Consider the following 27,820-nt stretch of genomic DNA (forward strand, 5'->3'; position numbering starts at 1 on the left):
AAACAAATCGGCTCCCAAACGCCACAAACCCAGAAGTGAGTGTTCTGGTTTACGAACGCTTTTCGGAAGCTGAACGTCGGACGTTCAGCTTCCGAAAAGCATTCGTAAACCGGAACACTCACTTCTGGGAACACTCACTTCCTGCAGCCAATTGGAACCCAGGCCTTGGTTTTCAAACAGTTCCGGGAGTTGAATGGACTCCCAGAACGGATTAAGTTCGACAATCAAGGTACCGCTGTATGTCCAAAGCGGTCCAGGTCCCCCAACATGGGATCTCAAGAACCGCTTTAAACCTCTCCAGGCTATTTCTCGTCCTTCGTTCCTAACGAAGCATCCCTCTGGAATCTGGCTTTTGACCTTTCTGTTTTCTGTTCCAAGCTGAATAGGCCATAGCAGCTAAGAAGAAACATGGAGTCTGCAGGAGGAAGGTGGAGAAGTAGGAAAGGAGACTCCTGATTTTAACACCCTTTGCTAACCTGTTCTCTATTATTTCTTTCTATATTAGTTTGCTTCTTATTATACAATACATTTGCACAATACAAAGGTTGGAAAACCTTTAATAAAATTGATTGTAAAAATATATAACTTTGTGTTTTATTAGGATCGTATTATGGTTGTTTTTACTATTTTATTTTATTTTATTTCTCTTTTTCCTTCTTCCTTTCTTTTTTATGTATTGTTCTCTATTATTTCTTTCTTGATCAGTTTGTTTTTAATTGTATAATATGTTGGAAAACCTTTAATAAAATTGATTGTAAAAAAAAGAAAGAAATCATTCTGAATGATGGACACCCAAGGAAATGTTTGTAAGGGTTGCAGCCTGCAGCATATTCCAATGGCCCAGTTTTACGTGCCATTGCGGAAGGGAGACTCTGTTAATTTGTGTTTCTCTCAGTTTATCCCTTTCTCAATCTTCAGATCCCACATCTCTAAATTTCCACATTAGATTGCGAGTCAAAAAAATAAATCAGCATTTTGGTGCAAATTTCTCCTAATATACATAGGTTAGAATGCAATTTTGCCTAATATGCACTTCTTCTTCTTCTTCTTTTTACAAAGCAATATACTGGAATATGTTTGCCACAGAATACTCATTCTGAATTTGTAGAATGATGATGATGATGATGATTTATTTATACCCCACCTATCTGACTGGGTTTCCCCAGCCACTCTGGGGAACCGAATATTAAAAACACAATACATTAAAAGCTTCCCTAAACAGGGAGTGTGTGTTTCAATCTGATTTTAATCTTTTTGAATGTTTCAAGTAATGTTTTCAACTGTTTTCACTCACACTTTTATTGTTTCGTTTTATTGTTTTATTCTTTTTGTAAACTGCTTTGGGGTTCTTTACAATCAAACAGCGCAGAAGTTTTATGAAATAAATAAATAAAACAAACCTTTCGGTAATGGCTGCATTTTTATGCATATTTTTTATCGTTCTAATTTTCAGAACAAATGAATATTAATTTCTCTCCACAAGAAACTGCATTGCAAAGTTGTTAAGTCTAAATATGAATTAACTTCCCCTCTACCCTGGAACACAATATCAGAATTATTTTCCTGCACACCTTACCCTAATACATGTATGTTGTTGTTGTTTTTTTACACACGTTACATGAGAGGAGAACCGCATTGCAAAATTGGGGTGCAAATGCAATTTTCAAACAGTGGCTAGGTGCAGTTTGCAGATTGCTTTGGGAAGTGCAAATTAGTTTTGCTTCCACTTTAAATGCAAACTGGATCAAGTTTCTGCCCCCATTTCTCTCTCCTAGGTATTGTTTATGAGAGAGGCAGAATGTTTTTCCTCCTGGTGGAGCAGGGAAAACAATTCAGCAATTCAAGTTGACTTAGGCCATGGTGAGCTACAGGGGGACCTTCCTGCCCAGTCAGACTACCAACATTTCTCTTAGGATGCCCAGATGAATTTACCTGTATTTGTTTTTCGTGCTTCCAAATGCTGAGGTATCAGGAGCTGTGTCAGGCCCAGCTGCCGGAGCAGAGGCACGAGAGAGGATTCTTCCTATACCTGAAGAGCTACCATTACAAACAGCAGCGAAGCCAAAGCCACACAAACCTCTGCAAAAATTTCCTGTTTTTATCAATTTTGCAAATGAAGAAAATAGGCTCAGGGGTGTCAAAACCAAGAAGAGCAGAAAGATTGAGTCAGGAAGGTGCCGGGTGCTTTTTTTCTTAACCAAAGGTACCTCTAACTGAGACCCACACCCAGGGATTTTGTGTGTCTGTGGTCTGTTGAAGCTGCAGAAGTGGCCAGCCAGCTACTGCCTAAATATAGCTCTCAAAGAGCAAGCTATTAGTTTGATTTCCTCCTGTCTTTCTTGATCTATGGAGAGGGTGTACTGAGGATAAATGTGCCCCAGGGTATCTCCAGGGAAGCCTAGCCAAAAGATAAAGACCTTGGCCTTTTGTAGATCCCAGACTAGGATTTAACTGACCTGGTGAAACTTGCAGCTTCTGGCACCAAAGAAAAGAAAATTAACAAAAATAATGTTACTTTTACGGATACCAAGCATAAAAGCTCCTGGTTCTATTTGACTGTAGTTTGAAAAAGTTTTACCAACTCAGGAAAGGGCTACTGTGCCTGCAGATTTCATTCACTTCTGCCAAAAGGGAAATAAATGCCATAGACGTGTTTTGCAAGAGAAAAGGTGTTTTGGGTTCAATCTTTGGCATCCTCCAGGCAGAACTGGTAATGTCCTGTGCCTCATACCCTGGAGAGAGATGCTGCCAGTCAGTGAAGACAGCACTGAACTAGATAGGTCTGGCGTAGCATAAGGCAAGCTCCTATGCTTCCCATAGATCAGGATGTAAATCTGCTGCTAGAGTTTTAGCCTGGAGCTGAAGGCAGCATGTCCATTTTTTTAAAAGGTAAGATATGTCACTGTTCATTCATTTATGCAGGCATTTTGACATTGCATATACATTTAGGCAATATCAGGGGGTTGAATAAAGCAAGGAGGGCTGTTTGGGGGCTTTGTGGGAGTGATTCCTCCCTGCTGACCTTTCTCCCCCCCCCCACTTTTTTGCATATAATTTTTATTAATTTCTTTTTTAACACAATGTTTCCAACATTACAATAGCAAATAAAAATACTCTTTGCTCTGCCGAGCTCGTGATTTCCCTCCACCCCTTCAACTGGTTTTTTGTTTTCAAGTCTTTATGTTGCCCTTTAAAACCTCCACTTCTGACCTTTATATCCTTATAGTCAACTCTGTCTCTTTGGTCTAGAAAGTTATAAAATGTTTTGGGTTTCGTTGCCGGATTGTATTTCAATCCCACTAGTGTCTTCACATTTTTACATCAATTGTTCATATACCCAATAAATTTACTCCAGTCTCTTTGAAACTTTTTGTCGTCTTGGTTCCGGATTCTACCGGTCAGCTTGGCTAATCCCACATAGTCCATCCTCTTCTTCAGCCACTCTTCAATCGTTGGCAATTCCTGCACTTCACACTTTTGAGCTAATAGAGTTTTTGCTGCCGTCGTGGTGTACATAAATTGTCTTTGATCTACCTTAGCAATTTCCTCTCCCATCAAACCCAGCAAAAATGCTTCTGGCTTTTTGGGGAAGGTATATCTAAACATCTTTTTTAGCTCATTATAGATCAATTCCCAGAATGCTTTTACTTTGTCACAAGCCCTGTTTACCTTTCTCAATGGCTCCCATCACCCCACCGCAACACCCACATGGAGGTGGTTCCCTGGCAAGAAGCTGGTGTCACATTTGATGTGGGCTCTGGACTTCTGACTGCTGCCGCTACTTCCAGCAATGCTGTTGGCCACATACCTTGTTTTGTCCTCCACAGGTAAGACTTATTCTGCTGCTTAAAGCCTGAGAAAGCGACTGAGCTGAATTATTTTTTTAAAGACTCGGAAACTTTCTGTAGTTTTTGGTAAAATATTTTCCGCCTTCTCCTTAAATGTGCATCTTATTTCTAGTGTTTTGGTCACAGGGTAATGTAGAGATCCTCAAGCAGTGTTATATCTTTTTGCGGAAAAAGCCAGGGGTGGAAAACTGCAGCCGTTAACGGTCCTTATGACGTTTCTCCTCCACAGTGTTTCCAGCCTACCTTTCATTCCCGTATCCAACTCAGAGGTTCCTGTTTGTGGATTTTGGACAGACGGCGCAGATTCGGTGCACTTCTGCAGAAAAAATTGAGGATGGCGGATTATCATTCAGTTGGTATAAAAGAAGAGAAAGCAGATTGCCAGTTTTAATCAAACGCTGTAGTGATAGAAAAACCGGGGACAGATTTGTCTGCAGAACTGAAGCTGACAGTCAAAACTCAGTGCTGAAGATCTCGAATGTCCAGAGGTCAGATTCTGGCATATACCGTGTTTCCCCCTTTTTAAGACGTAGTCATAATATAAGCCATGGCAGGATTTGAAAGCTTTTGTAAAATTTAAGCCATACCCCGAAAATAAGCCATGCCGCCGCCTGCCAGCGCTGGGCATGGGAGAGAGCAGGAGACTGATCAGCCACTGCGGTATCGCGCTGCCAGAGACTCGCAGCCACTGAGGAGCTCGCGGCACTGGGGCTTGAGGGCGGCTCTCGCCTTGCCGCCCTTTCTCCCGCTCCAGGGGGAGACGCGGCTTCCATCCCCCGTTGCCAAGGAAATGGCCCAGGGGAGAGACGCCAGAGCGGAGGGGCCGCCCGGCTGTTGCCACCGCCGAAAACGGCAATGCTTAGGGCCGCCTCCTCCTCGCGCGAGATGAAGTAAGGCCCCTCGAGCGGTCCAGGGCTCGCTTCCGAATGCGCAGGGATAGGGCTGCGCCATTAAACTGCTTGCAAACTGCTTGCAAACTCCTTGGAAAAAAGAAACGTGTCCTGCAGAGCGCCAGATCAAGGAGGTGGCCTGCGGGGTTGTCGCCGCTCAGCACCGCGCAGAGCGCCGGATTGAGGAGCCTCCTCCGCTCTGACAAAGGTGGTCTCTTCCATGGCTGAACCCTCAGAAAGTTCTTCCGAACGTGCAGTGGGGAAAGAGAGTCCTCTGTCTGGTCCTCTTTTAAAGCCATCCAAGTTGGTGGCCATCATTGCCTCCTGCGTCTCCCCCTGGAGCGGGAGAAAGGGCAGCAAGGCGAGAGCCGCCCTCAAGCCCCAGTGCCGCGAGCTCCTCAGTGGCTGCAAGTCTCTGGCAGTGCAATGCCGCAGTGGCTGATCAGTCTCCTGCTCTCTCCCATGCCCAGTGCCAGCGCAGCTGGGCGCCAACCCGGCAGGCCGCCTCCAGCAGCAGCAACGTGGCAGAAGGAGAAGGAGGCTTGCTGCACGTCCTGAGCCCTGAGTCCGTGGGACCCAGCAGCAGCAACGTGTACAGTTTTTTTTTTTAATTTTTAAAAAAGACACCCCCCGAAAATAAGCCATAGGCTTGTTTTCTTGGGTAAAATAAATATAAGACGGTGTCTTAAAATGTGGGAAACACGGTATGTCTGTGCCACAAGACATTATAATGTCAGCAACGGATTATACCTACTGATTGTTGGAGGTAAGAGATTAGGTCTGAGATTTGCACTAGAACCACTGAGTGGTGCAGTTCTCAAGATCATCTCATACATTGTAGGCAAGGCTCTTGTTGAATTCTAGCCCTGCTCTTACATATGCAAGTAGCCTTTCATCCCGTCACGCAATACTGTACCAGAAATCAGCCTCGTTAGGCCTCCATTGGAACCAAGAGTCTCATGGAGGGTCTGCCACATCCCTCAACTGTTCGGCTGTTTCCTATTATTCTCTCTAAGAAACTGCTCTGGTCTTTGCAGGACCAAAACATTAACCGCAACATCCCAGTCCTTCCCCATACCAGTTAAAGGGGCCTCACCCAAAAACCCCTGGCCACGGCACAGCTTTCCTAGAACAATTGAGAAAGGTAGATCCATGCTAGGGATCATTAGGAATGGATCAAAATTAAAACTGCCTTTATCATAATACCATTATACAAATATCTCATGCAAGCCGCAATTTTGGGATACTGTGTACAGTTCTGGTTACCTCACCTGAAAAGGGATATTGTAGAGACAGTAAAGGCTCAGAAGAGAGTGACCAAGAGGATGGAGGAGGAGAGTATGCTGGTTTTTAATTTTTAGAAAGGGCAAATAAGAGGGGGCAGGATCTAGCGCTGAGGGCCTTCTGGCAGTTCCCTCGTTGCGAGAAGCCAAGTTACAGGGAACCAGGCAGAGGGCCTTCTCGGTAGTGGCACCCGCCCTGTGGAACGCCCTCCCATCAAAGAGAAAAACAACTACCAGACTTTAAGAAGACATCTGAAGGCAGCCCTGTTTAGGGAAGGTTTTAATGTTTAATATAGTATTGTATTTTAATATTCTGTTGTAAGCCGCCCAGAGTGGCTGGGGAAACCCAGCCAGATGGGCAGGGTATATAATAATAATAATAATAATAATAATAATAATAATAATAATAATAATAATGGTGGAGGAAATTATGCAATGATGAAACTCTCCTCTCCCTATTTTTTTCTCATCAGACAGTTATACCCCAAGCACCTGGGTGATGCTTCTAAAACCCTCTGCGCAAGGGCCGTCTTCCCAGTTGGAGAACCAGCTCGCTTGCGTGGTCTATGGAGCATCCAACTTAGTCCAGATTTCTTGGGACGTCCCAGGAGATCTCCCACATGAGGCCTGGACCCTTTTAGCAAAAAACAACAGTGGATCCTTAACCATTGTCAGTCTCCTTCGCTTCCCCATGGAATTACACAGCAGCGGGGTAAATATCACCTGCGAAGTCAGGTTCAACTCCTCCCGCACCAGCCTGAAAAGGATCGCCATGTTCAATGCATGTGAGTGATGGATTGGTGACATCTGTTGACAGCAGAAATTCCTGAGGTTTTTTTTTTTCATTCTCTCTCTCTCTCTCTCTCTCTCTCTCTCTCTCCTTTTTTGAAAGCTTCTTCCACAGACAGTTACGGAAACTGCCAAGTCTACGCAGTGTCCTTTGCTGTCATGGGAGTGTTGGCATCACTGTTCGTCTTCCTGAGTTTTCTTTGGGTCCGAATTGGCCTTTCCAGCCCAGGTAATATGAAGAACTACACCCCGGGAAAGAACAATGACAGTGTCTCTTTACGCAGAGGGCAAAAGGAAATTTTGCTGCCTGAGGTGGACAAGGCAGCCGGGGCTTCCCACTATTTGTTTTATGTTTTAATTAGCAAGATATATATCACTTAATCAACAAAAAGCAGTTATATAACAAAATGTGCATAAGAAAATACTGCAAAAACCAGATATTAAATTTGTGTGTATGTATCAGGGTCAGTCCAACCACTTTTTGGCAGCCCTCGGCAACATTCAAGAAAAAAACATCTTAAAGCACATACATCTGTTTGTGGGTTAAATTTGTTTAATAATCAAATATAGTAAATCTTTTTTGCTCCCCAAGGGTGCCACACCGAGATCTGTGAACCTCCTCCTTCGGAAGCAATACAGGTAGGGCTCTTTAAAATATATATCATTGGGGTTTAAGGTGCCATAGGTTTTAAGATGAACACAGTCTCTAGTGTGCAGTTTGGACACATGTCTGATAGGAATGGGGAATAAATTTGATTCCGTTTGCATTAAATTCAGAACTATCAAATTTCTGAAACAATATGAGAACCAGAACACAGTTTGCACTTGCCCAAATTTTGCAATGCAGTTCTCCATCCAAACAATGTTCACAAAAATGAATGTATTAGTGAAAATAGTGTACAAAACCGCATCCTATTAGGGATAATTACTTGGGAAAACCTGTTCATGAGTCAAAAGTGCATACAAAATGAAATCTGCACTAAAATGTTGTATGGTTTTCACTAAGCTTTTTTTAAAAAAATAAATAAATCACAAATTGCTGCAATAATAATAATAATAATAATAATAATAATAATAATAATAATAATAATAATATATTATTTATACCCTGCCCAATTGGGCAGCTCCCAACAGAATTAATGATAATAATATTAATAAAGCGATAAAACATCAGACAGACATTAAAAACTTCCCTAAATGTGGAGAACTGTATTTAAGGCTGAACAAAATTTGAAACAGAGACAGATTCTTCCATTCCTGAGGTCTGGATGCTTCTCGCATGGCCAAAAAAGGTGTTGAATATAAGCCATCAATCAACTAACAGTCCTCTCCTCCAAATTTCATAACAGGATGGGATTTGCTACGCCCAACTGAACTTTCAGGCAAAGACCCAAGATGAGAGGAAGAGAAGACCAGCAGGGCAAGGGAAGAAATCCAAAATTGTGAAGGACCTTTGAGAAGCATCAGCTGCTAGACTCTGATTTGGGAGGGTTTTTATTTTATTTTATGTAATACAGGTGAAACTCGGAAAATTAGAAATCCTCGAAAAGTGCATTTATTTCAGTAATGCAACTTAAAAGGTGAAACCAATATATGAGATAGATGCATGACATGCAAGCAAGATATGTCAAGCCTTTATTTGTTGTAATTATTTGGTGTTAGGCGGGTCAATTATAAATGGAATGTAATTAATGAAATGTAATAGCGATGTTTATTTTTCTTATTGTATTATTGTAACTATTTTTTTTTATTACTGTGGAATTTCCAAAAGAAAGCATTTGTAAAAATTAAAATTAAAATAAATTATAATAATAATAATTTATTATTGGCCAAGTACATTTTCTAACATACTTGGAATTTGTTTTGGCTACATTGCAATGTAAACATACACACACTGTTCCACTCACAATACCCACCCATAATTGACCTCCCCTTCAGCTACACATCTACAAATTTAACAATTTAATGGCACAAGGGGAAAAACTGTTCCTGTGCCTGGCCGATTTTGTATATGAAGACCTCTAGCGACTTCCAGATGGGAGTAAATCTAGCAGATGATGGCAGGGATGTAAACGATCTGCTGCAATTCTCTCTGCTCTCTTCTTAACTCTGGTAGCATAGATTGACTCTATTGTAGGCAATCTAGCACCAATTACCCTTTCTGCAATTCTTACAGCTCGTTGGAGCCTTTTCTTGTCTGTCTTGGAGGCTGTACCATACCAAGCAGTAATAGAATTACAGAGAACAGCTTCAATGATGTGTCTGTAAAACTGGAGCAACACTTTCTGGGGCAATTTAAATTTCCTTAGTTGACGCAGAAAATACAACCTCTGGTGGACCTTTTTAATAATACTATAATAAGTTGCATTACTGAAATAAATGCACTTTTCAACGATATTCTAATTTTCCGAGTTTCACCTGTAGATTTGTTGCTCCAGAGCACCTTAATCTCTCTCAGTTCGTGCAAAACTTCATTTCCAGCATGCAGCTGAATTCCTCTTGCAATATACTGTACCGAGACTCTGCAGGTGGACACAAACAAAAATAAAAACCGGCGAATGTAAGACGTAACATCTTTTGCCTTTTGCTGCTTTCTGTGGCAAAACCTGCTGTGACCAAGGCAGGAGCTTTTCTACTGTACTGTATATAGAATCTAGCTTTAGAGGAGGTCCCTTCTACACTATTCACACATCTATGGAGCTCAGGGCGGGGCGAGTGGCGCGCGCTGCCCTTCCTCCCCCCCCCCGCCTCTCACCCGAGGGACTACAATTCCCATGAGGCCATTGCGGGACCGGCCCCTCCCTGTAGGCGTGGCTGCCCTCCCCGCCGGCTCCCATTGGCCGCCTGTGGCCCCGCCCGGTCTCGCTGCCGGAGCCTCCCTGCCTGCCTGCCTGGTTCCTGCTGCCTCCGGCGCTGCTTCTCGGGGCGATGGGGGCGGCTGTGTTCTTCGGCTGCACCTTCATCGCCTTCGGGCCGGCCTTGGCCCTCTGCCTGCTCACCGTGGCCGGGGACCCACTGCGCGTCATCATCCTGGTGGCTGGGTCAGCAGGGGGCTGATATATATTTTGGGGGTGGGGGGGGGGGAGGACAGTGGGGCCCGGTTGGAGGGGTGACGTGGAGAGAGGGCTCCGGGGCATGTGCAGAAAGACCTTCCGTGGTAGGTCTCTGCCTAGGAAAGAGAGGAAGGTTATGATTGAACGATGGATTGCAAAAAAAGATATTATTCCCACATTTCCTGTTTGCAGGCGGAGAGATAATAGCCTTGTTTTGCTCACGTGTTTTTTTGTTCTTGTGGAGGGAGAAGGCTCTGGCCCCAGCCTCTCAAAGAGAAGGGGGGGGGCTTTCCATAGAATCATAGAATGTAGAGTTGGAAGGGACCCCAAGGGTCATCTAGTGCAGGCATCCCCAAACTCGGCCCTCCAGATGTTTTGGGACTACAACTCCCATCACCTCTAGCTAACAGGACCACTGGTCAGGGATAATAGGAATTGTAGTCCTAAAACATCTGGAGGACTGAGTTTTGGGGGTGCCTGATCTAGTGCAACCCCCTCAATGCAGGAATCTCAGCTAAAGCATCCACGACAGGTGGCCATCCAACCTCTGCTTTAAAACCTGCAAGAAAAAGAGCTCACCACTTCCTGTCGGAAAGTTCCTCCTGGTGTTTAGCTGGAATCACTCAATTGCAAAATTACGGTGCCCACCTTTTCATTTTAAGGCAGAGGTCATGGTCTTGCTCAGGTGGGGAGATTCTTGTGGAGGGGAGAGAGGGGTCTGGGGCATGTGCAAAGCGCTTCCTTTGCAGGCCGCAGACAAGCAGGGGGCAGGGAATTATGACAGATTGCAAAATTGATGCTCCCAATTTTTTTCTGTTTTCAATCAGAGATCACAGTGTTTTTGCTTGGTTTTGTTTTGTTCATATAGGGTGCAAACTTCCACCCACTTCCATGGGTGGAGTAAGCTCAGTATGAGTAGACCTGTAGAGGGTTGTGGGGCCTGGAGTGGAGGGGGTGGCAAGAGCCCCTGTGGGGGCAATAGGGCTGGTGGGTGGAGGCCTCCTCTTTTTTCTGGGGTTAGGAGAGGGGCTTCTTGAGGTTATGAGGGTGATATGGGAAGACACTTATGAAGATGAGGGTGGGGGGGTGCTCCATGCACAGAGCCCACGCTTTGAAGGCCCCAGTGTAGCAACGAGAGGTTATAACTGATGGATTGCGGAACTACTGTATTATCTCACCTTTTCATTTTAAAGCAGCTTAATTATATTTTGTTTTTTCCTGTATATTTGCTTAGGGAACCAACCCTATATCCATACTTTTACCCAGGAGTAAGTCCCGTTGTAATCAGTGTCATTTTAGTTCTGGAGGATCATTTATTTATTTGCACATAACCGTGCAACGATGTGAAATCGCTTAAGCGGCTTACATAGAAAGCACAAGGCGATTTTCTAAATTGCTTTGATATGCTATCGTAGGAAGCGACTCATAAATGGAAATAAATAAATAAACAAACCTTTTTTAAAAAAAAGAGAAGAAAAACATAGTTTTCTCTCTCTCTATTATAACCAACAACACAGTGCAAAGTGGGTGGGCATAAACTGGCCCATTTGCAGTTTATTGGTCAATTTTGCCCACCTGCGCCCCCTCCCACCAAGGCATTAACTAACTTTCCCGGCCCTTCCTCCTCCTTTCTCCCTAATAAAGCATCCGGTTTAAAATACTATCTTGGCGTCAGTGCTGCTACCCCAGCATGGAAATAATCATCTTTTTTAAAATAAAAAATAAAAAATCAGAAACCATTTTTCTTGTGTTTTTTCTAAGGAGCTTGTCGGTCTTATGAGCTCCTGGAAATCACACAGTCTTCCCTGGGTCTTCTTCCCATAAAACCCATATTTTAGGATCAGTGGGATTTGAACAGAGTCAGACCCTTGGGTCCATCCAGCTCAGTATTGTCCACTCTAACTGGCAGCAGCTCTTTGGGGTTTCGGGCAGTGGGACGTTCCCAGCCTGACCTGAAGATTTTGAGGATTGCACTCTGGGATCTCCTGTGTGCAAAGTATGTGCTCTTATCACTGAGCTGCAGCATTGTCCTCGTGATTCCAAATAAAGGGATTGATTTACTGCTTTGTCAATGATGCTGCAGATTTGACCCCAGACCTTCTCTATGCAAGGCAGGTTCCCTACTGTTGAGCCAGGTCCTGTTGGCTGAGATTTTTATTTTGCAGAAATTACAATCCATGTCCCTTCCTTGTTTATTATTGCCTCCAGAGTGTAAGAAGCTGGTTCTGGAGCACATTTTGCTGGTGACGACATGCTAGGCCAGGCATCCCCAAACTTCGGCCCTCCAGATGTTTTGGACTACAATTCCCATCATCCCTGACCACTGGTCCTCTTAGCTAGGGATCATGGGAGTTGTAGGCCAAAACATCTGGAGGGCCGCAGTTTGGGGATGCCTGTGCTAGGCTCTGTTACAGATGGCGGGAGCTTGCTAGGATGAGTTTTGGAGATGTACTGAGAGCAGGCAAGGTGGGGTCAATGCCTTCCTCTTCCTTGCATTTGAAGCCTGTACTTGTAAAACACACCTGCTGCATTTATTCCCACTGAGAAAATCACGTGCTAAACATCCCTTTGGAAACTGCAAGAAAGCACCTTTGATTGACAAAAGGGGACATTGTGTGTCCTCTGCAGATCTAGATTTTCAAGTTCTGCTGTTTCTGTACAAAAAAACAAAAAAAAACCCCAAACCCTGCATTGCATTCCTTCCTTCCTGAAACGGAGCATATGACAGAGGTTTGCATGTGACCGAACTTCCCTTAGATAGCTCAGAGGAGAGAAGTTAGATACATCATCGGCGCATGACGGCCTTAAAGGATTTAAGCAAAGCTTTCTGACTCCTACAACTCAACCTGTCTGGTTTGTGGCTGGTGCCTGGCTCAGAGACTTCTCCAGTACTGTATAAAACTCGAAAGGGTTTCTGCATAGCTGCCAAGTTATCCCTTTTTTAAAGGGATTTTCCCTTATGCTGAATAGGCTTCCTCGCGAGAAAAGGGAAAACTTGGCAGCTATGGGTTTCTGAAGTCCAAGATCAGATATCTAATTGTGGTAGCAAACCCTGAGTGTAAACAGTTGCACCATGAAGGGAACGGGCCAGTTGCTGTCTCTTAGCCCAGGCATAGGCAAACTTGGCCCTCCAGATGTTTTGGGGACTACAACTCCCACCATAGCTAGTTAACAGGATCAGTGATCAGGGATGATGGGAACTGTAGTCTCAAAACATCTGGAGGGCCAAGCTTGCCTATGCCTGTCTTAGCCTAACCTACCTCGCAGGGTCGTTGTGAGGAGAAAGTGGGGAGGGAGAAACGATGTATGCCACCTTGAGCTCCTTGAAGGAAAGGTAGTTGTTGACAGTCTGTTTCGAGAGACAATGGAATGTGCCTCCGGGGTGAAGTCAAAATTGCTTTGTGAGCAGCACCGAAATGACCTCCCTGGACCACAAGCCTGGGCAGGGTGCCTGGAGGTCCTGGTCCGCCCAAACAACAGACAAGGCCTCTCACCCTCTCTGATGTGGTCCAAAGGAAAGCAGAGCGATACGTTTGGCACCAGATTGGCTGCAGGAGTTGCCGGAAGAAGGCGTCTTAGGGACTCCCCTCTGGATTTGTGTGTAGAGTTTCCTCCTTGGCCTTGTAGTCTCCTGAAGATATCTTGCAAAGCAGTAGAGATTTAGGATCAGAGTTTTCCTCCTACTAGATAGGCTACCTTCCCACCTGATTTAAATCAAGTCTTACTGATTTAAATCAAGTCTTTCGTGATTTAAATTGATTTGATTTTAAATCAAATCCACCCTGATTTAAATAATTGGGATATGGCTGTTTTATTACAGATACTGGGATAAGTAGCTGTTTTATTACAGAAAAAAATTCAGAAACAGACTGGAAAGAGAAGTTGCTAAATTGCAAATCATTACCAAGCTTAAAACCATGGAGAGACCTGGTCTGAATAAGGACACTGGATTCTTATTATACATGATAAAGCTTTCCTTAACACTTCACCCCTTGCTTTTTCCTGCAAGACCAACTGCAGTTGTTGTTGTTGTTGTTGTTGTTGTTTAGTCGTTTAGTCGTGTCCGACTCTTCGTGATCCCATGGACCAGAGCACACCAGGCACTCCTGTCTTCCACTACCTCCCGCAGTTTGGTCAAACTCATGTTCGTAGCTTCAAGAACACCGTCCAACCATCTCGTCCTCTGTCGTCCCCTTCTCCTAGTGCCCTCCATCTTTCCCAACATCAGGGTCTTTTCCAGGGAGTCTTCTCTTCTCATGAGGTGGCCAAAGTATTGGAGCCTCAGCTTCAGGATCTGTCCTTCCAGTGAGCACTCAGGGCTGATTTCCTTCAGAATGGATAGGTTTGATCTTCTTGCAGTCCATGGGACTCTTAAGAGTCTCCTCCAGCACCATAATTCAAAAGCATCAATTCTTCGGCGATCAGCCTTCTTTATGGTCCAGCTCTCACTTCCATACATCACTACTGGGAAAACCATAGGTTTAACTATATGGACCTTTGTCGGCAAGGTGATGTCTTTGCTTTTTAAGATGCTGTCTAGGTTTGTCATTGCTTTTCTCCCAAGAAGCAGGCGTCTTTTAATTTCGTGACTGCTGTCACCATCTGCAGTAATCAAGGAACCCAAGAAAGTAAAATCTCTCACTGCCTCCATTTCTTCCCCTTCTATTTGCCAGGAGGTGATGGGACCAGCGGCCATGATCTTGGTTTTTTTTTATGTTGAGCTTCAGACCATATTTTGCGCTCTCCTCTTTCACCCTCATTAAAAGGTTCTTTAATTCCTCCTCACTTTCTGCCATCAAGGTTGTGTCATCTGCATATCTGAGGTTGTTGATATTTTTTCCGGCAATCTTAATTCCGGTTTGGGATTCATCTAGTCCAGCCTTTCGCATGATGAATTCTGCATATAAGTTAAATAAGCAGGGAGACAATATACAACCTTGTCGTACTCCTTTCCCAATTTTGAACCAATCAGTTGTTCCATATCCAGTTCTAACTGTAGCTTCTTGTCCCACATAGAGATTTCTCAGGAGACAGATGAGGTGATCAGGCACTCCCATTTCTTTAAGAACTTGCCATAGTTTGCTGTGGTCGACACAGTCAAAGGCTTTTGCATAGTCAATGAAGCAGAAGTAGACGTTTTTCTGGAACTCTCTAGCTTTTTCCATAATCCAGCGCATGTTTGCTATGTGGTCTCTGGTTCCTCTGCCCCTTCGAAATCCAGCTTGCACTTCTGGGAGTTCTCGGTCCACATACTGCCTAAGCCTGCCTTGTAGAATTTTAAGCATAACCTTGCTAGCGTGTGAAATGAGCACAATTGTGCGGTAGTTGGAGCATTCTTTGGCACTGCCCTTCTTTGGGATTGGGATGTAGACTGATCTTCTCCAATCCTCTGGCCATTGCTGAGTTTTCCAAACTTGCTGGCATTTTGGGTGTAGCACCTTAACAGCATCATCTTTTAAAATTTTAAATAGTTCAGCTGGAATATCATCACTTCCACTGGCCTTGTTATTTGCAGTGCTTTCTAAGGCCCATTTGACTTCATTCTCCAAGATGTCTGGGCTCAAGGTCAGCAACCACACTACCTTGCAGTCGTTAACAGTCATCAACAGGTTTACCATGCCTATCAGCCAATCACCCATTCCCACCACCCTTCTGAGTAATACCCCTCCCCGCCCTCTCACTATCTATAAGGGTCTGGTGACTTCTGTTTCAGTGTATCTAAAGAAGTGTGCATGCACACACAAGCTCATACCCATGACAAACTCAGTTGGTCTCTAAGGTGCTACTGGAAGGATTTTTTTTATTTTTTGTTTTGGGATAAGGCTTGACAGGGTGGGGGTTTCTGGCAAGTGGTGCTTGGAAGCATTCCTGCCCCCAAAAAAGGCATGGGAGAGGAGCTGCTCAACTCAGCTGTTGTCAGCCTGAGGCCCTGCAGCTGTTTTGAACTACAACTCCCATCAGCCCCAGTGGTAGTCTGGAACATCTGGAGGGGCTTAAGTTGACGAAGGTTGGCTTAGCTTCTTTCCGCAAAGCAGAACAAATTCTGCATACTAGATCATGATTAAAACAGGTTGCGGAAAGTGGGTTTATCCTGGTGTGGATCTTTTCTCCCCAAGTGCAGAATACAGCATGTGCACACCTGTTTATAAGCGTTAACATTTATTTTGTTTCTCTCTGCTGTCTATCCAGGGCCTTTTTCTGGCTGGTCTCCCTGCTCCTGGCCTCTTTGATCTGGTTTATTTCGGTGCATCTGAGCGACCGGGAGGATGGGCGTCTACAGTACGGCCTTCTGATGTTCGGGGCGGCTGTCTCGGTTTTGCTCCAGGAAGCCTTTCGCTTTGCGTACTTCAAGCTCCTCAAGTAAGAGTGCCTTGCTAAGCTGTGGCAAATATTCCCACTTGTGCGCCGATTTTTATTTTTATTTTAGTTTTTTATTTATGCTTTATACTTTATTTCTACTTTTCATATTTATACATTTCATTATTTTTACAATCAATTTAACTTCCTTCCCTCTCTTTCTGCGGTTCCTTACATTAATTTTTAATATCTTCTGCATATCCAAATTCGCTTACTCCTTTGTTCATCTACTTTAAATAGAAACTTTTATGCAACTGCAGGTTATTACAGTAATCCAGTGTTACAATTGTACAATTTACAATTCAACAAACCATTTCCATTCTTTTATAAAAAGTTTGCTATCTTGATTTCTTATTCTTCCGGTAAGTTTTGCCATTTCTGCATATTCCATGAGTTTTTGTATCCATTCTTCCTTTACTGGGACTTCTGCTTCTTTCCACTTGCAGGTAGGGTTGCCAGACTCAATAGAGGACAGGACTTCTGTGCCTTTAATTGCCCTGCTCTCTTTTGAGTCTGGAAACCTTAAAGAGAAACCAGCAGACCCTTTGTTTAATTTCCAAGCCCTGTCCTCTATTGAGTCTGGCAACCCTACTTGCAGGCAAGTAACATTCTTGCTGCTGTAGTAGCATACATAAATAAATTTCTGTACGATTTAGGTAGTTCTGCCCCTATAATTCCCAAAAGAAAAGCTTCTGGGTTTTTTTGTTAAATAAAAGTTATTTTGAACATCCTTTTCAATTCATTATATATCATTTCCCAGTAAGCTTTAAGCTTACTACAAGACCACTTTGAGTGGCCCCAAAGACATGAGCTCTGTAGCTGATTTTTCCTTCCTCAAATGCAACAAAATGTGCCCTTCAGAGGTGGAAACCTTTTGGCTTTGTCCCTGCCCCAAACTTGGATTCACCGCTATGGTTCTCAAGAACTTAAGAAGAGCTCTGCTGGATCAGGCCAACAACCCACTTAGCCCAACGGTGTGGCCAATCAGGTGCCCTTAATAGGAAGCCTGCAAGCCGGACCCACTGTTCCCTCCTGTAGTTTCCAGCAATTGATATTCAGAAGCATTTCTGCCTCCAACTAGTAGCTGTCAATAGCCTTTTCTTCTTCCACAAATTTGTCTAATCCCCTTTTAAAGCTGTCTGGATTGGTGGCAATTACTGCTTCCTGTGGCAGCGAGTTCCACAATTTAACTGTGCACCTCTTGGAGAAGGACTTGCCGTATTTTTCTGTGTATAAGATGACCCCTATTTTTTTAACCTGAAATTAAGAAATTAAGTTGTTTAGCTTTTTGGGGGGTGGGGGAGGTCACTTCCGCCAATCGCTCACCCGCCTGCCCGCCACTGCCAATCGCACACCTCGCCGCAACCGCCAATTGCCTGCCCAATTGCCGCAGCCGCAGCCAATCGCCAGCAGGCCTTGCCGCAGCTGCCAATCACCCGCCCTATCTCCGCTGCCAATCTCCTACTTGCTGCTGCCATTAATCGCACGTCCACCCTCTACATTCACTGTCCGTGTATCAGACGACACCCAATTTTTGCCTGATTTTTTTTTTAGCAAAAAGCATTGCCTAATATAAGGGAAAATGCGGTAATTTTATTTATTTCCCTTTGTTGCTGTACTGTTTCCAGCACTTGCTTAAACCAATACAGTGGCACCTCGACTTATGAAGACGATCCGTTCCGCGGCCGTCTTCGTAAGTCGAAGTCTTCGGTTGTCGAAGTGCTGCTTCTGCGCATGCGCGCGGGGGGGCGAAAAAACTTCTGGGGTTGTCGACTTCGGAAGTCGAAACCTTCGGAAGTCGAATCGTTTGGATGTGGAGGTATGACTATATCTGTTTAGGCAAGGCTCTGTGCAGACTGTTTCTTTTCATTTACCTTTGATTTTTAATTACTGACCCTTTGAATGTTTGCAAATACCTTTTTATAATGGCCTTTTATTGATAAATTGAATGTGGCGTCCTTTTTTTTTAAAAAAACCCACAAACCACTCAAGTGGGGTGCATAAATTTTGTTGAGTAAATAAAAGTAAATCTATCTCCGTTATTTGCATACAAAGGATACAAAAGTATATAAATCAAGACGTAAAATTGGAGTCAGTTCATAAAAGGAGATACTTTGAGATAAAACTAATAAACAAATGAAAAACAATTGTGCAATGAAATTTCCTAAATACAAGATTGGGGGGGGGGGTGCGGAATGCACCTGTGCATCACAAATAAATTGGAGTATGGTTCAAAACAACAACAAAATTAAAGAGTCAGAACCTAGGAGCTCTTGGGTAAACATGGAAGTTTTTAAAGAGGCATTCAGGGATTATTTAGTTGTGATTCCTGCATTGCCGGAGGATGGACTACGCAACCTTTGATGCCTCTTCCAACTCTATGCTATAAAAATCTCGTGGCTGCCTCTCTGCTTCACAAACTGCCGACCAATTTCCTGCTTTCTTTTTGCATCCTGCCCTCAGGAAAGCTGACGAAGGGTTGGTGACCATCAGCGAAGATGGCCGTTCTCCCATCTCCATCAAGCAAATGGCATATGGTGAGCGAACTGGACTGGATGGCCCTTGTGGTCTCTTCCAACTCTATGATTCTATGAATTGCCGGCTGCTCCCTTTCTTACGTGTTTGTCTCCCTACATGCGCCACAACTGTCACTGTTCCTCCTTGTAGAATCCAGGTGTCCTTTTTTTTTTTGGCTAGCTTGGATCAAGAGCCCTTTTCTGGCCTTAAAAAGCAATCGCCTGTAACCGACAAAGCTAAAGCAGAAGCCCTTTACACTTCAGAATTCGGCTTCCTTCAAAGCTCCATTTTTAGAGCGGCCCCTCTCAAGTGACGGGGTGAGCTCCCGTTGCTTGGTCCCAGCTCCTGCCAACCTAGCAGTTCGAAAGCACGTCAAAATGCAAGTAGATAAATAGGAACCGCTACAGCGGGAAGGTAAACGGCGTTTCCATGTGCTGCTCTGGTTTGCCAGAAGCGGCTTTGTCATGCTGGCCACATGACCTGGAAGCTATACGCCGGCTCCCTCGGCCAATAATGCGAGATGAGCGCGCAACCCCAGAGTCGGTCACTACTGGACCTAATGGTCAGGGGTCCCTTTACCTTTACCTTTACCTTTACCTCCCAAGTGAAATAGCAACTTTGCTAACTTATTCAGACCTCTTGAGTTGTCCTTCCTCTGTGTGTGTGCAGATTCAATTGTAAATGGCTCTCGCGATGGTGGCTGCTAGTTTGGAAAGCGATGTCCTGTGTGATGAGGCAATAAACGTTCTCTTTTTAAAAAATTAATTAATTTTTATTGATAAATCACAAAAAATACAATAAAAGAAAAGAAAAAAGGTGGACATTGAATCATACATTATTCAGGGGCTTCCGGTTCCGCCTGCAGGAATGGCTGACCTTTTTTCCATCCCTCTGACCTTCATGAGGAATTTGGCGGTTGCTAGGGGAGTAAATTGCAACCCCCCTACCTCTCCGGGGGTTACGGAGAGGGACCGCTGGCCCGCGATGCCCCCAAACCCACTCCGACTGTTCAAGGAGTGGGGGGGGGGCTTGGGCCGAGAGCACTTATGAGAGGTCGGAACTCCCGGACGCTAACCTGCATGGCGGGAACTCCATGATTAAAGAAGATAATTAGGTTTAAATTCATGGACATGCTTCAGAAGGAGGGGCAGAAGCTCTGTTTACTGCCAAGGAATTTACGCTGCTGAGGGTGAGAAGTCGAGGCTGTATTTTATCTGGAAGAAGGATTGATGGGGACGGAACGACAAGGGAAGTGATCTTTTTTATTTTTTTTTATATACTCTCCATACCTTCCCAGACGTGATGTCCTTGTTTGTTTGGAACAAACGAGAAATAAAAGATATCTGTGTGAGTAATGAATTTTATAAACTGTTGATATTGAGTATATTTTTTGAAGATGTAAAACTGTTGAAGAGAGAAGCCCCCCTCTAATTGGATGGTAGGAGTGCCTGGAAAGCGTTCAGAGGATTTATGAGGTGTGACGCACTTTGAATTTGAACAGCGACCTGAAGCTAAGTTCAGCTATAGGGCAAGGAGAGCCACTAATTTATCAAGAGTTTATGCATAATGTGATGGCTGGGTCTTCTGCCTGGAAAAGCTGTAAATTTTATAAAGATCGTTAATCTACAAAGTTATGAGAAGAAAGCGAAAGTGATTTGAGCTTTCTAAGATGGCGCTGCTCCGTGTTGAAAGACCGACGCAACAGGGACGCTCCAGATCAAGAAGATTTATGGGGAGGCTGGACTGATTAAAACTCACACAGGAGAAAGAATATATGTGAAATCTCGTTTGATACTTCCAGCTGGAAATCGGATGAAAGAGGAAAACATCTTTGTGATTGTAGGGGAAAGATCGGGACTATTATAGACTTTGAGTGACGATTTGGACTTTAGAAAAAGACGGCAGTGGGCAGTTGCGAGGAATCCCCAATTTTTGGAAGCATGGGAACCCCGAAAATTTTAGATGATTTGGCATAACATTCGGTTTGATTGATATGTATTTGTATAATTTGAAATAATGGATGTGATATAATTGTTTTTTAATTGGAAAATTAATAAAAATAGATTATAAAAAAAGAATCATACATTATTCATTATTCAAATTGTACATAAACAATCTAAATTGCTAAACTAAATAAATTTAGAAAAAAGAAGAAAGAAAGACAAGAAAGAACAGGTAGAGAAGTAGAAAAAAGAAAAGAGCCAAACAGGCATTAGTTTATTGAACACTTCCACCGCTTTCCACACAACATTTATACAATTTATTTCTTTATTCTGTCTCTTAAGAATGTTTTATTATGGGATTCGCACATAGTAACCTGATACATTTCTATCTAATTTTAATTTCCTGCAATAAACGTTCTCAAAGTGCTGTGAAATTGGGTTTGTCCTTTGTCCTCTCTTCCGCAGTGTCGGGTCTCTCCTTTGGAATCATCAGCGGGGTCTTCTCTGTCATCAACATCCTTGCGGACTCCATTGGGCCAGGCACCGTGGGAATCCACGGGGATTCGCCCCATTACTTCATCACTTCAGGTGACGTTCTTTGGGGGACGTAGGAAGGCCACCCATACTGAGCCAGACCTCTGGGGTCCATCTAAGTTCTCAGTGTTCCCTGTGAGTGGGGGAACCCTATGGCCCTCTAGAATCCTAAAAGAGAACTTGAAGAATGGTATCAGCCCTTATATACCTGACAGACACCTGCACTCCCCAGGAGAAGCCCTCCTCAGGGCAACCAGCTTATCAGGAGGCCCACTCCAAACCCTGTTTTCCCGAAAATAAGACACACCCATAAAATAAGCCATAGCAGGATCTCTAAGCATTTGCACAATATAAGCCATACCCTGAAAATAAGACATAGTGATAGGCACAGTTCTGGAGGGCGCCAAGGAAGAGGTGGGGTTGGACCTTAGCTGCCAAGTATCCCGTTTTTTGTGGGAAACCCCCGGATTTTAATCTGTTTCCCGCTGTTCTCCCGAATGGAGAAAAATCCCAGAAATCCCCCGGATTTCCTACCTGCCAGGGAGCCTCCATTTTGGGTGCCGCTCTGCCCATGTGTGGGCACCAGAAATCGGGCAGTCTGGCACCGGAAGTCGCTTCTATGCATGCCCGGCGGCCATCTTGGTGGCGGCCACCACCATGCAGCCAGCACCAAGATGGCCGCCGGGCATGCATAGAAGTGACTTCCGGTGCCGCTCTGCCCTATTTCCGGTGCCCACACATGGGCAGAGCAGCCCCGGAAGTTGCTTCTGCAATTTCTGCAACTTCCGGTGCCACGCCGCTGCTGATCCCGCATTTTTCAGCGGGAGACTTGGCAGGTATGGGCTGGATGCGTAATATAAAATAAGACATCCCCTAAAAATAAGCCACCATGGGGTTTTTTGAGGAAAAATAAATATAAGTCGGTGTCTTATTTTCGGGAAAACACAGTACAGCGGAAGAACAGGGCCTTCAGTGCTGTGGCACCTCCCCTTTGGAATTCTGACCTGCTAAATATTGGAGAGGTGCTGTCTCTGTTGAGTTTTTGGTGCAAGCTGCAGACCTTCATCTTCCTGCAAGCTGTCCAAGAACAGATCTTTCCATACATATATATATATATATGTGTGTGTGTGTGTGTGTGTGTGTGTGTGTGTGTGTGTGATTAAATTTTCTGTTTTACAATTTAAAAATATTCATTTAAACAACCTTCAAATATCAATGACTTCCCTTCTTCTCTTTCCATGGTTCATTTTGCATATCATAAATCCCTGCATATTTTACAAAAACTAAACCATTCAGCATTCCATTATTACATCCATCATAACTTATTTACACCGTTGAATTTACCTTCATGCTGCCAGTGTTTTCAAATGTACACAATTTCCCCCCACATATTCAATAAACGTTTTCCAATCTTCTTTAAACAAAAGTTATTCTCTAAGTCTTATTCTCTAAGTTAAGTCTCCGAGTTGTGCATGTTCTGTCAACTTAAGTTGCCATTCTTCTTTAGTTGGGACCTCGCTCGTTTTCCATTTTTGGGCTAACAAAACTCGGACCGCAGTAGTAGTAGCAGCATACATAAATAACCTCTTTTTTGTCAAGAAGAGATCTTTCCTAGTCTTCTGTGTGTAGTGGGATTGATTTTAAGATGCCCGATCACTCCTGCCTTTGGGAGGAAGGATATACAGTGGTACCTCGACTTATGAAGACGATCCGTTCCGCGGCCGTCTTCGTAAGTCAAGGTTTTCGGATGTTGAAGTGTGTGCACGCCGCTCTGCGCAGGCGCAAGTCAGGCACGCGGGGTGAAAAGACTTCCGGGGTTATCGACTTCGGAAGTTGAAACCTTCGGAAGTCGAAGCGTTCGGATGTCGAGGTATGACTGGGTGTTTAACAATATAGATAAAATAAAACACGCACCCATCATCCCTGATGGTTGGCTGATGGGAGTTGCTGTCCAAAATTATCTGGACGGCCAAACTTTGCCCTCCCCTGCTCCACACTGACTAATAAAGGCTCTCCAGTAATGGGACAATCGCAGCCCTACCTGGGGTGCTGGCCACTTGACAGTCCAAAAAAGATTGGCAAGTGCTTCTCCAATCTGGCACTGTCCACATGGAACAGACTGCCAAACCACCGATTTTGAGAAACGGTCTTCTGCAGCGTAAATCGTAATCGCCGCGATGTGGCTTGACCCTTCTCCCGCCCACCTCCTTTCAGCCTTCCTCACGATGGCGCTGGTTTTCCTACACACGTTCTGGGGCACGATCTTCTTCGACGCCTGTGAGAAGGGCCGCTACTGGACGCTGGCGTTGGTGGTCGTCAGCCACCTGGTCACGTCCGGCTTGGTGAGTAGAATGACCCGTGTTGCATCGGAACATCAGGAGAGCGCTGTTGGATCAGGGCCTAGTCTATTCCAGCGTCCTATTCTCGCAGTGGCCGAATGCCCCCAAGAACCTAGGAATCGAGATAGACTGCCTCTGGAGCTGGAGGTTCCATAGGAAAGACAGAAGAGCCCTCTAGCTGGGTCAGGTGAAGGGCTCATCTAGTCCAGCATCCTGTTCTCACGGTGGCCGAGCAGACGCCCAGAAGGGAAACTCGCAGAGAAGACGTGGATGCAGGAACGCTCCTGCATATTTCTTCACGCAGCGCATGGTTAAACTGCGGAACTCCCTCCCACAGGAGGCAGGGGTGGCCACTAAGTTGAGTGGCTTTAAAGAAGGATTGGACAAATTCATAGAGTGAAGCTATCAGTGGCCACGAGGCACAATGGTTACGTTCTACCCCCACGGCCGGAGGCAGCGATGCCTCTGAATTCCAATTGCTGGAAACTGCAGCAGGGGAAAGTTTCTCTTGTGGCCAAATTCTGTTTGTGGCTTTCCCACAGGCATTGGGTGAGAACAGGGTGCTAGACAAGATGGGCCTGATCCTGCAGGCCGCTTACTTTGCTTTTATACCGTCCCTTTATTCTGTTGTTTATTGCTGGGTTGGGGTGGGGATTTCTCCATTTAATAGTGAATATTGGATTCACACGGTAACATGATTAGTTAACACTCCCCTTTTAGAAATATTCTGCGGTTAAAGGTCTCAAACGACGTGTGATCCTGGCTCAGTTAGAACCACCCCAGATTTCTAAAGGCTTTCCTGTGTGCTTTTGCTGGTGCTGCAAAGGAAAGTGAGGCCTGCTAGCGGGACTCGACTCTTAATTTGTTTTCCTTGCACCCCCCCCGACCTGCTCCGTTCTTCTCCTTAGCAGTGGAGGAGGAGGAGAGGCTGGTGGGAGGATGTTAAATGCGAGATTTGCAGTCACATGAAAACCATCTGGCCTCCTTGAACAGCAAGGAATTATCCCCTAAGCCACATTGGTCAGCCGCGGTTGCCGTGGAGACGAGCCTGGGCTGCCTGCTTTGAAGAGGTTTATGGGATGTGGAGGGGATTGGCAGCAGCCGCAAGGAGAGGGTACGGGATCAGATCATAGAGCTGGAAGGGCCCTCCCTAGGTCATCCAGTCTAACCCCCTGCAATGCAGGAACCACAGCTAAAAGACTGGATATGGAGCACATTTATTGTGTTCTGAAATCCTCTCTCTCTCTCTCCCCCCCCCCAAATCTCCACAGACGTTTCTAAACCCTTGCTATGAAGCCAGCCTCATCCCTATCTTCATCATCACCTTCTCCATGGGGGTCTGGGCGTTCTTCACTGCCGGAGGTTCCCTGCGGAGCATCGCCACCTGCCTGTCATGTGAGGGTCGCGCTTATGTGTGGTAGAGGAACGGGTGCAGGGGAATAGCTAAAACAGACACACACACCCAAGCCCACCTGGGTTTATACAGGCATGGGTAGGAGCAGAAACAGCTTGCCTGATCTAAGCAAATAGCTTTAGTTAAGAAGAAATATTTAAAGGATCCAAGTTTCTAGTCCATATGGCTGCAGGGATTTCAACCAGAAGCCCAGTGCAGAGCCTTGTTGGTTTAGAGAAAAAGGCAAGTGAGGAGTGACATGGTAGAGGAATCTTTATCAAATTTTGCATAGCATGGAGAAAGTGGAGAGAGAAATGTTTCCCTCCCTCTCTCATAACACACTGGAACTCGTTGGGCTTCGGAGTATTCAGGACAGGTAAAAGGAGTGCTTCTCCACACACACTGCAGTGTTAAACTTGGGAACTTGGTCCTGCAGGAGACAGTGATGGTTCCCAGAGTGGTTTAACAGCCGATTCCTTCTTCCCAGGGAATTCTGGGAGTGGTTTCTCTGGTGGGAACAGAGGGTCTCCTCCTAGCAACTCTCAGCACCCTTAACAACCTACAGTTCCCAGGATCCTTTGGGGGGAAGCCACATCTGCTAAATGGATCCAGTTTAAAGTGGTTAAGATAGGGCCAGAGTCTTACTAGCAGACAACAGGTCAAAGATTGCCCAACTGGCAGCAGTGACTACCCAGATAATGTGGCTTAGATGGCGACTAGCCGGGTGGTTGCCTCTATACATCTGTCTTTTTTCCATCCTGACACAGACCACTTTTCTTCCAGGCCGGCGGAAGGAAGCTGACCATGTGATGGTCTATTCTGCGCTGCAGGTTCCTGTGGAGGACTGAGCCCACCCTTTTTTTTGGCATCCTGAATCTGAGGATGCTTCTGAGAACCACCCAAGTGCCCTTCTGTTGGCTGCAGCCCTCTGCCAATCAAATCCTCGCCCCCCCTCTCTTCCCTCCCCCCTCTGTCTGGGAGGCACAAGTCCAGAGTCGACCCTCCAAGACCAAGGGATGATTCCTTTGGCCCGAACTGGCAGCTCTGATGGCAGGGTGATAACCACTCCAGGAAGTGCTCATTACATATTCCATGTGGCTGGGAATTCAGTATTCCATGTGGTTGGATTACCCTCCCTCCAGTGTGTGTAGGGAGGTGTATTTTCTTTGGCTCTGATCTGCAAGAGGGGAAACGTCGGTTAATCTCTTAAGCAGTTTCATCGTTTCGGTAGAGGCAAACAAAGCCACGTAATTTGTACTGCGATGTTTTCTTGGGGGACACCATTTCCTGGAGCCAAAATGAGCCCCCTTTCCTCCTCCTTCAACGTCTGGGAGCTCAGGATACACAACTAGTTCTCTTTCTGGGATCTGGGATGTTGACGTAAGTGGTGTGACGTTAGCTGCCTAGGCTAGGCGCCCATTAGTCCTGGCTGGCAGCTTTGGCCAGAGGGCCAAGAAAGAGCAGGCCTGCTTGACCATAATCCACCCTCCTCGAATGAAGCGATTCCCATCAGCATCGGAATAGCAACTGGAAGTGGTTGGAACTCTTCAAGAGGGCACGGATTTAGCCCTGCTGCTGTTGCCAATCCTGCTCCAATCTGCAAAGAGAGCACGATCTCCTCAAGTGACCAGGTTACTCCAGATCAGTCTTGCTGACGGCAGCGAGGGCCTGTCACCCACTTTTGGCTGTTAAAACTCCCAAACTGGAACGATCCCTTGTTGTGAAATAATCTTCCCTCTGTGTGCAATTGTTTTTGTTTTACTGTACTGTCGAACTTTTTCAAGGACAAAAACTGAACTGAAGTTTTTTGCGTTTTTTTCATTCGAGAGGACAGAAGAGGTGGTGCATGAAAAAGCCTTTGGACTGAAACGCCTTTCTGTTGTCCTCGATGTGTTGAAACACTGGAGCCCTGGATTTTTAATATATGTGTGTCCGAATGCGCGAGGGCAGCGCTGCCTAAGAAGTTGGGGACTCCCAGCTCCCAGCATTCCCTTGCTCCTTGACCATCTTAGCAGGGGATGATGGGAACTGGACTCCCAGCAGTATCTGGGGGGCCACAGTTGGACTCCCTCAATGCTAGCCGTCACCAGGCCCAAGGACCATGAAAGATAGCAGGCCCCTTAGACAATGAGAGCGGCTTCCAGGGGATGCTTGGGGAAGGGAAGAAGAAGATTGAGGTCAAAAAGTAAAAATCTGGACAATAAAGTTGTTGATCTTTCTTTATCTCTCTCTCTCTTTCTTTCTTTTTCATTCATTACAAAAAAAAACATACTTCCAACATGATTTTCCCGGACTTTTTAACCAATTATCAGAAATTCTGCCTGGACACTGTTTTCAGCAGATGAATCTTGGATATGTCTGCAAAATTCTGGACGTATTGCACCCCTATGAGTGTGGAGTCACCAAGGGCTCAGTTGGCACCTCCGACTAAAGATGGTTGTGAGGCTGCCAGCCAGTGCCAAGGCAAATGGAGCTTTCTCCATAAATAGGAAGAGTTTGAATGATTCTGCCTCACCCACCCATCTACTCTCAAACAGGAACAAGAGAGAAAGGCTGTCTTTCCCTCTGCTTTCCCCCGCAACTCTATGGTTGTGACTGCCAGCCAGTGAGCAGCAGCATTGGAACCTTGGGCAGGAAAGCACTTGTGCTGCAGCAGGAAGTTTTAGCGCCATCTGCTGGCCAGGATGTGCCACTGCATCTACATTAACACAGCACTGCTTTGATAGGGTGGCGGGGAAGGAGAGGCATTTAAAGGGTTTTGGAGCATAGAGATATATATTCAAGCCAGGATCCTTCTTCCTATCATCCCTGTTGGTGCAATGAATAAAAGGACTTCTCTCTTGTAACAGGGCTTCCTGCACCGGGAGTGGCAAA

At 45.1% G+C, this 27,820-nt stretch overlaps 2 protein-coding genes across 2 annotated transcripts; both read left to right on the forward strand.

Moving 5' to 3' along the window:
* Positions 1 to 3,790: 3,790 nt before the first annotated feature.
* LOC118076264 (uncharacterized) lies at positions 3,791 to 8,482 on the forward strand. Its single transcript, XM_088659930.1, has 7 exons — positions 3,791 to 3,827; positions 4,078 to 4,356; positions 5,448 to 5,504; positions 6,495 to 6,806; positions 6,914 to 7,039; positions 7,403 to 7,449; positions 8,160 to 8,482. The coding sequence occupies exons 1-7, from the start codon at positions 3,791 to 3,793 to the stop codon at positions 8,265 to 8,267; spliced, it is 966 nt and encodes a 321-aa protein (XP_088516056.1). The 3' UTR covers positions 8,268 to 8,482.
* Positions 8,483 to 9,713: 1,231 nt separating this feature from the next.
* APH1A (aph-1A gamma-secretase subunit) lies at positions 9,714 to 27,169 on the forward strand. The gene is made up of 7 exons (XM_035098981.3): positions 9,714 to 9,851; positions 16,053 to 16,223; positions 18,684 to 18,757; positions 21,146 to 21,268; positions 23,429 to 23,556; positions 24,825 to 24,948; positions 25,730 to 27,169. The coding sequence occupies exons 1-7, from the start codon at positions 9,739 to 9,741 to the stop codon at positions 25,792 to 25,794; spliced, it is 798 nt and encodes a 265-aa protein (XP_034954872.1). The 5' UTR covers positions 9,714 to 9,738; the 3' UTR covers positions 25,795 to 27,169.
* The last annotated feature ends 651 nt before the right edge of the window (positions 27,170 to 27,820 follow it).

This window comes from Zootoca vivipara, chromosome 16 (genome assembly GCF_965207765.1).
Source record: "Zootoca vivipara chromosome 16, rZooViv2.hap1.1, whole genome shotgun sequence".
Lineage (NCBI taxonomy): Eukaryota > Metazoa > Chordata > Lepidosauria > Squamata > Lacertidae > Zootoca > Zootoca vivipara.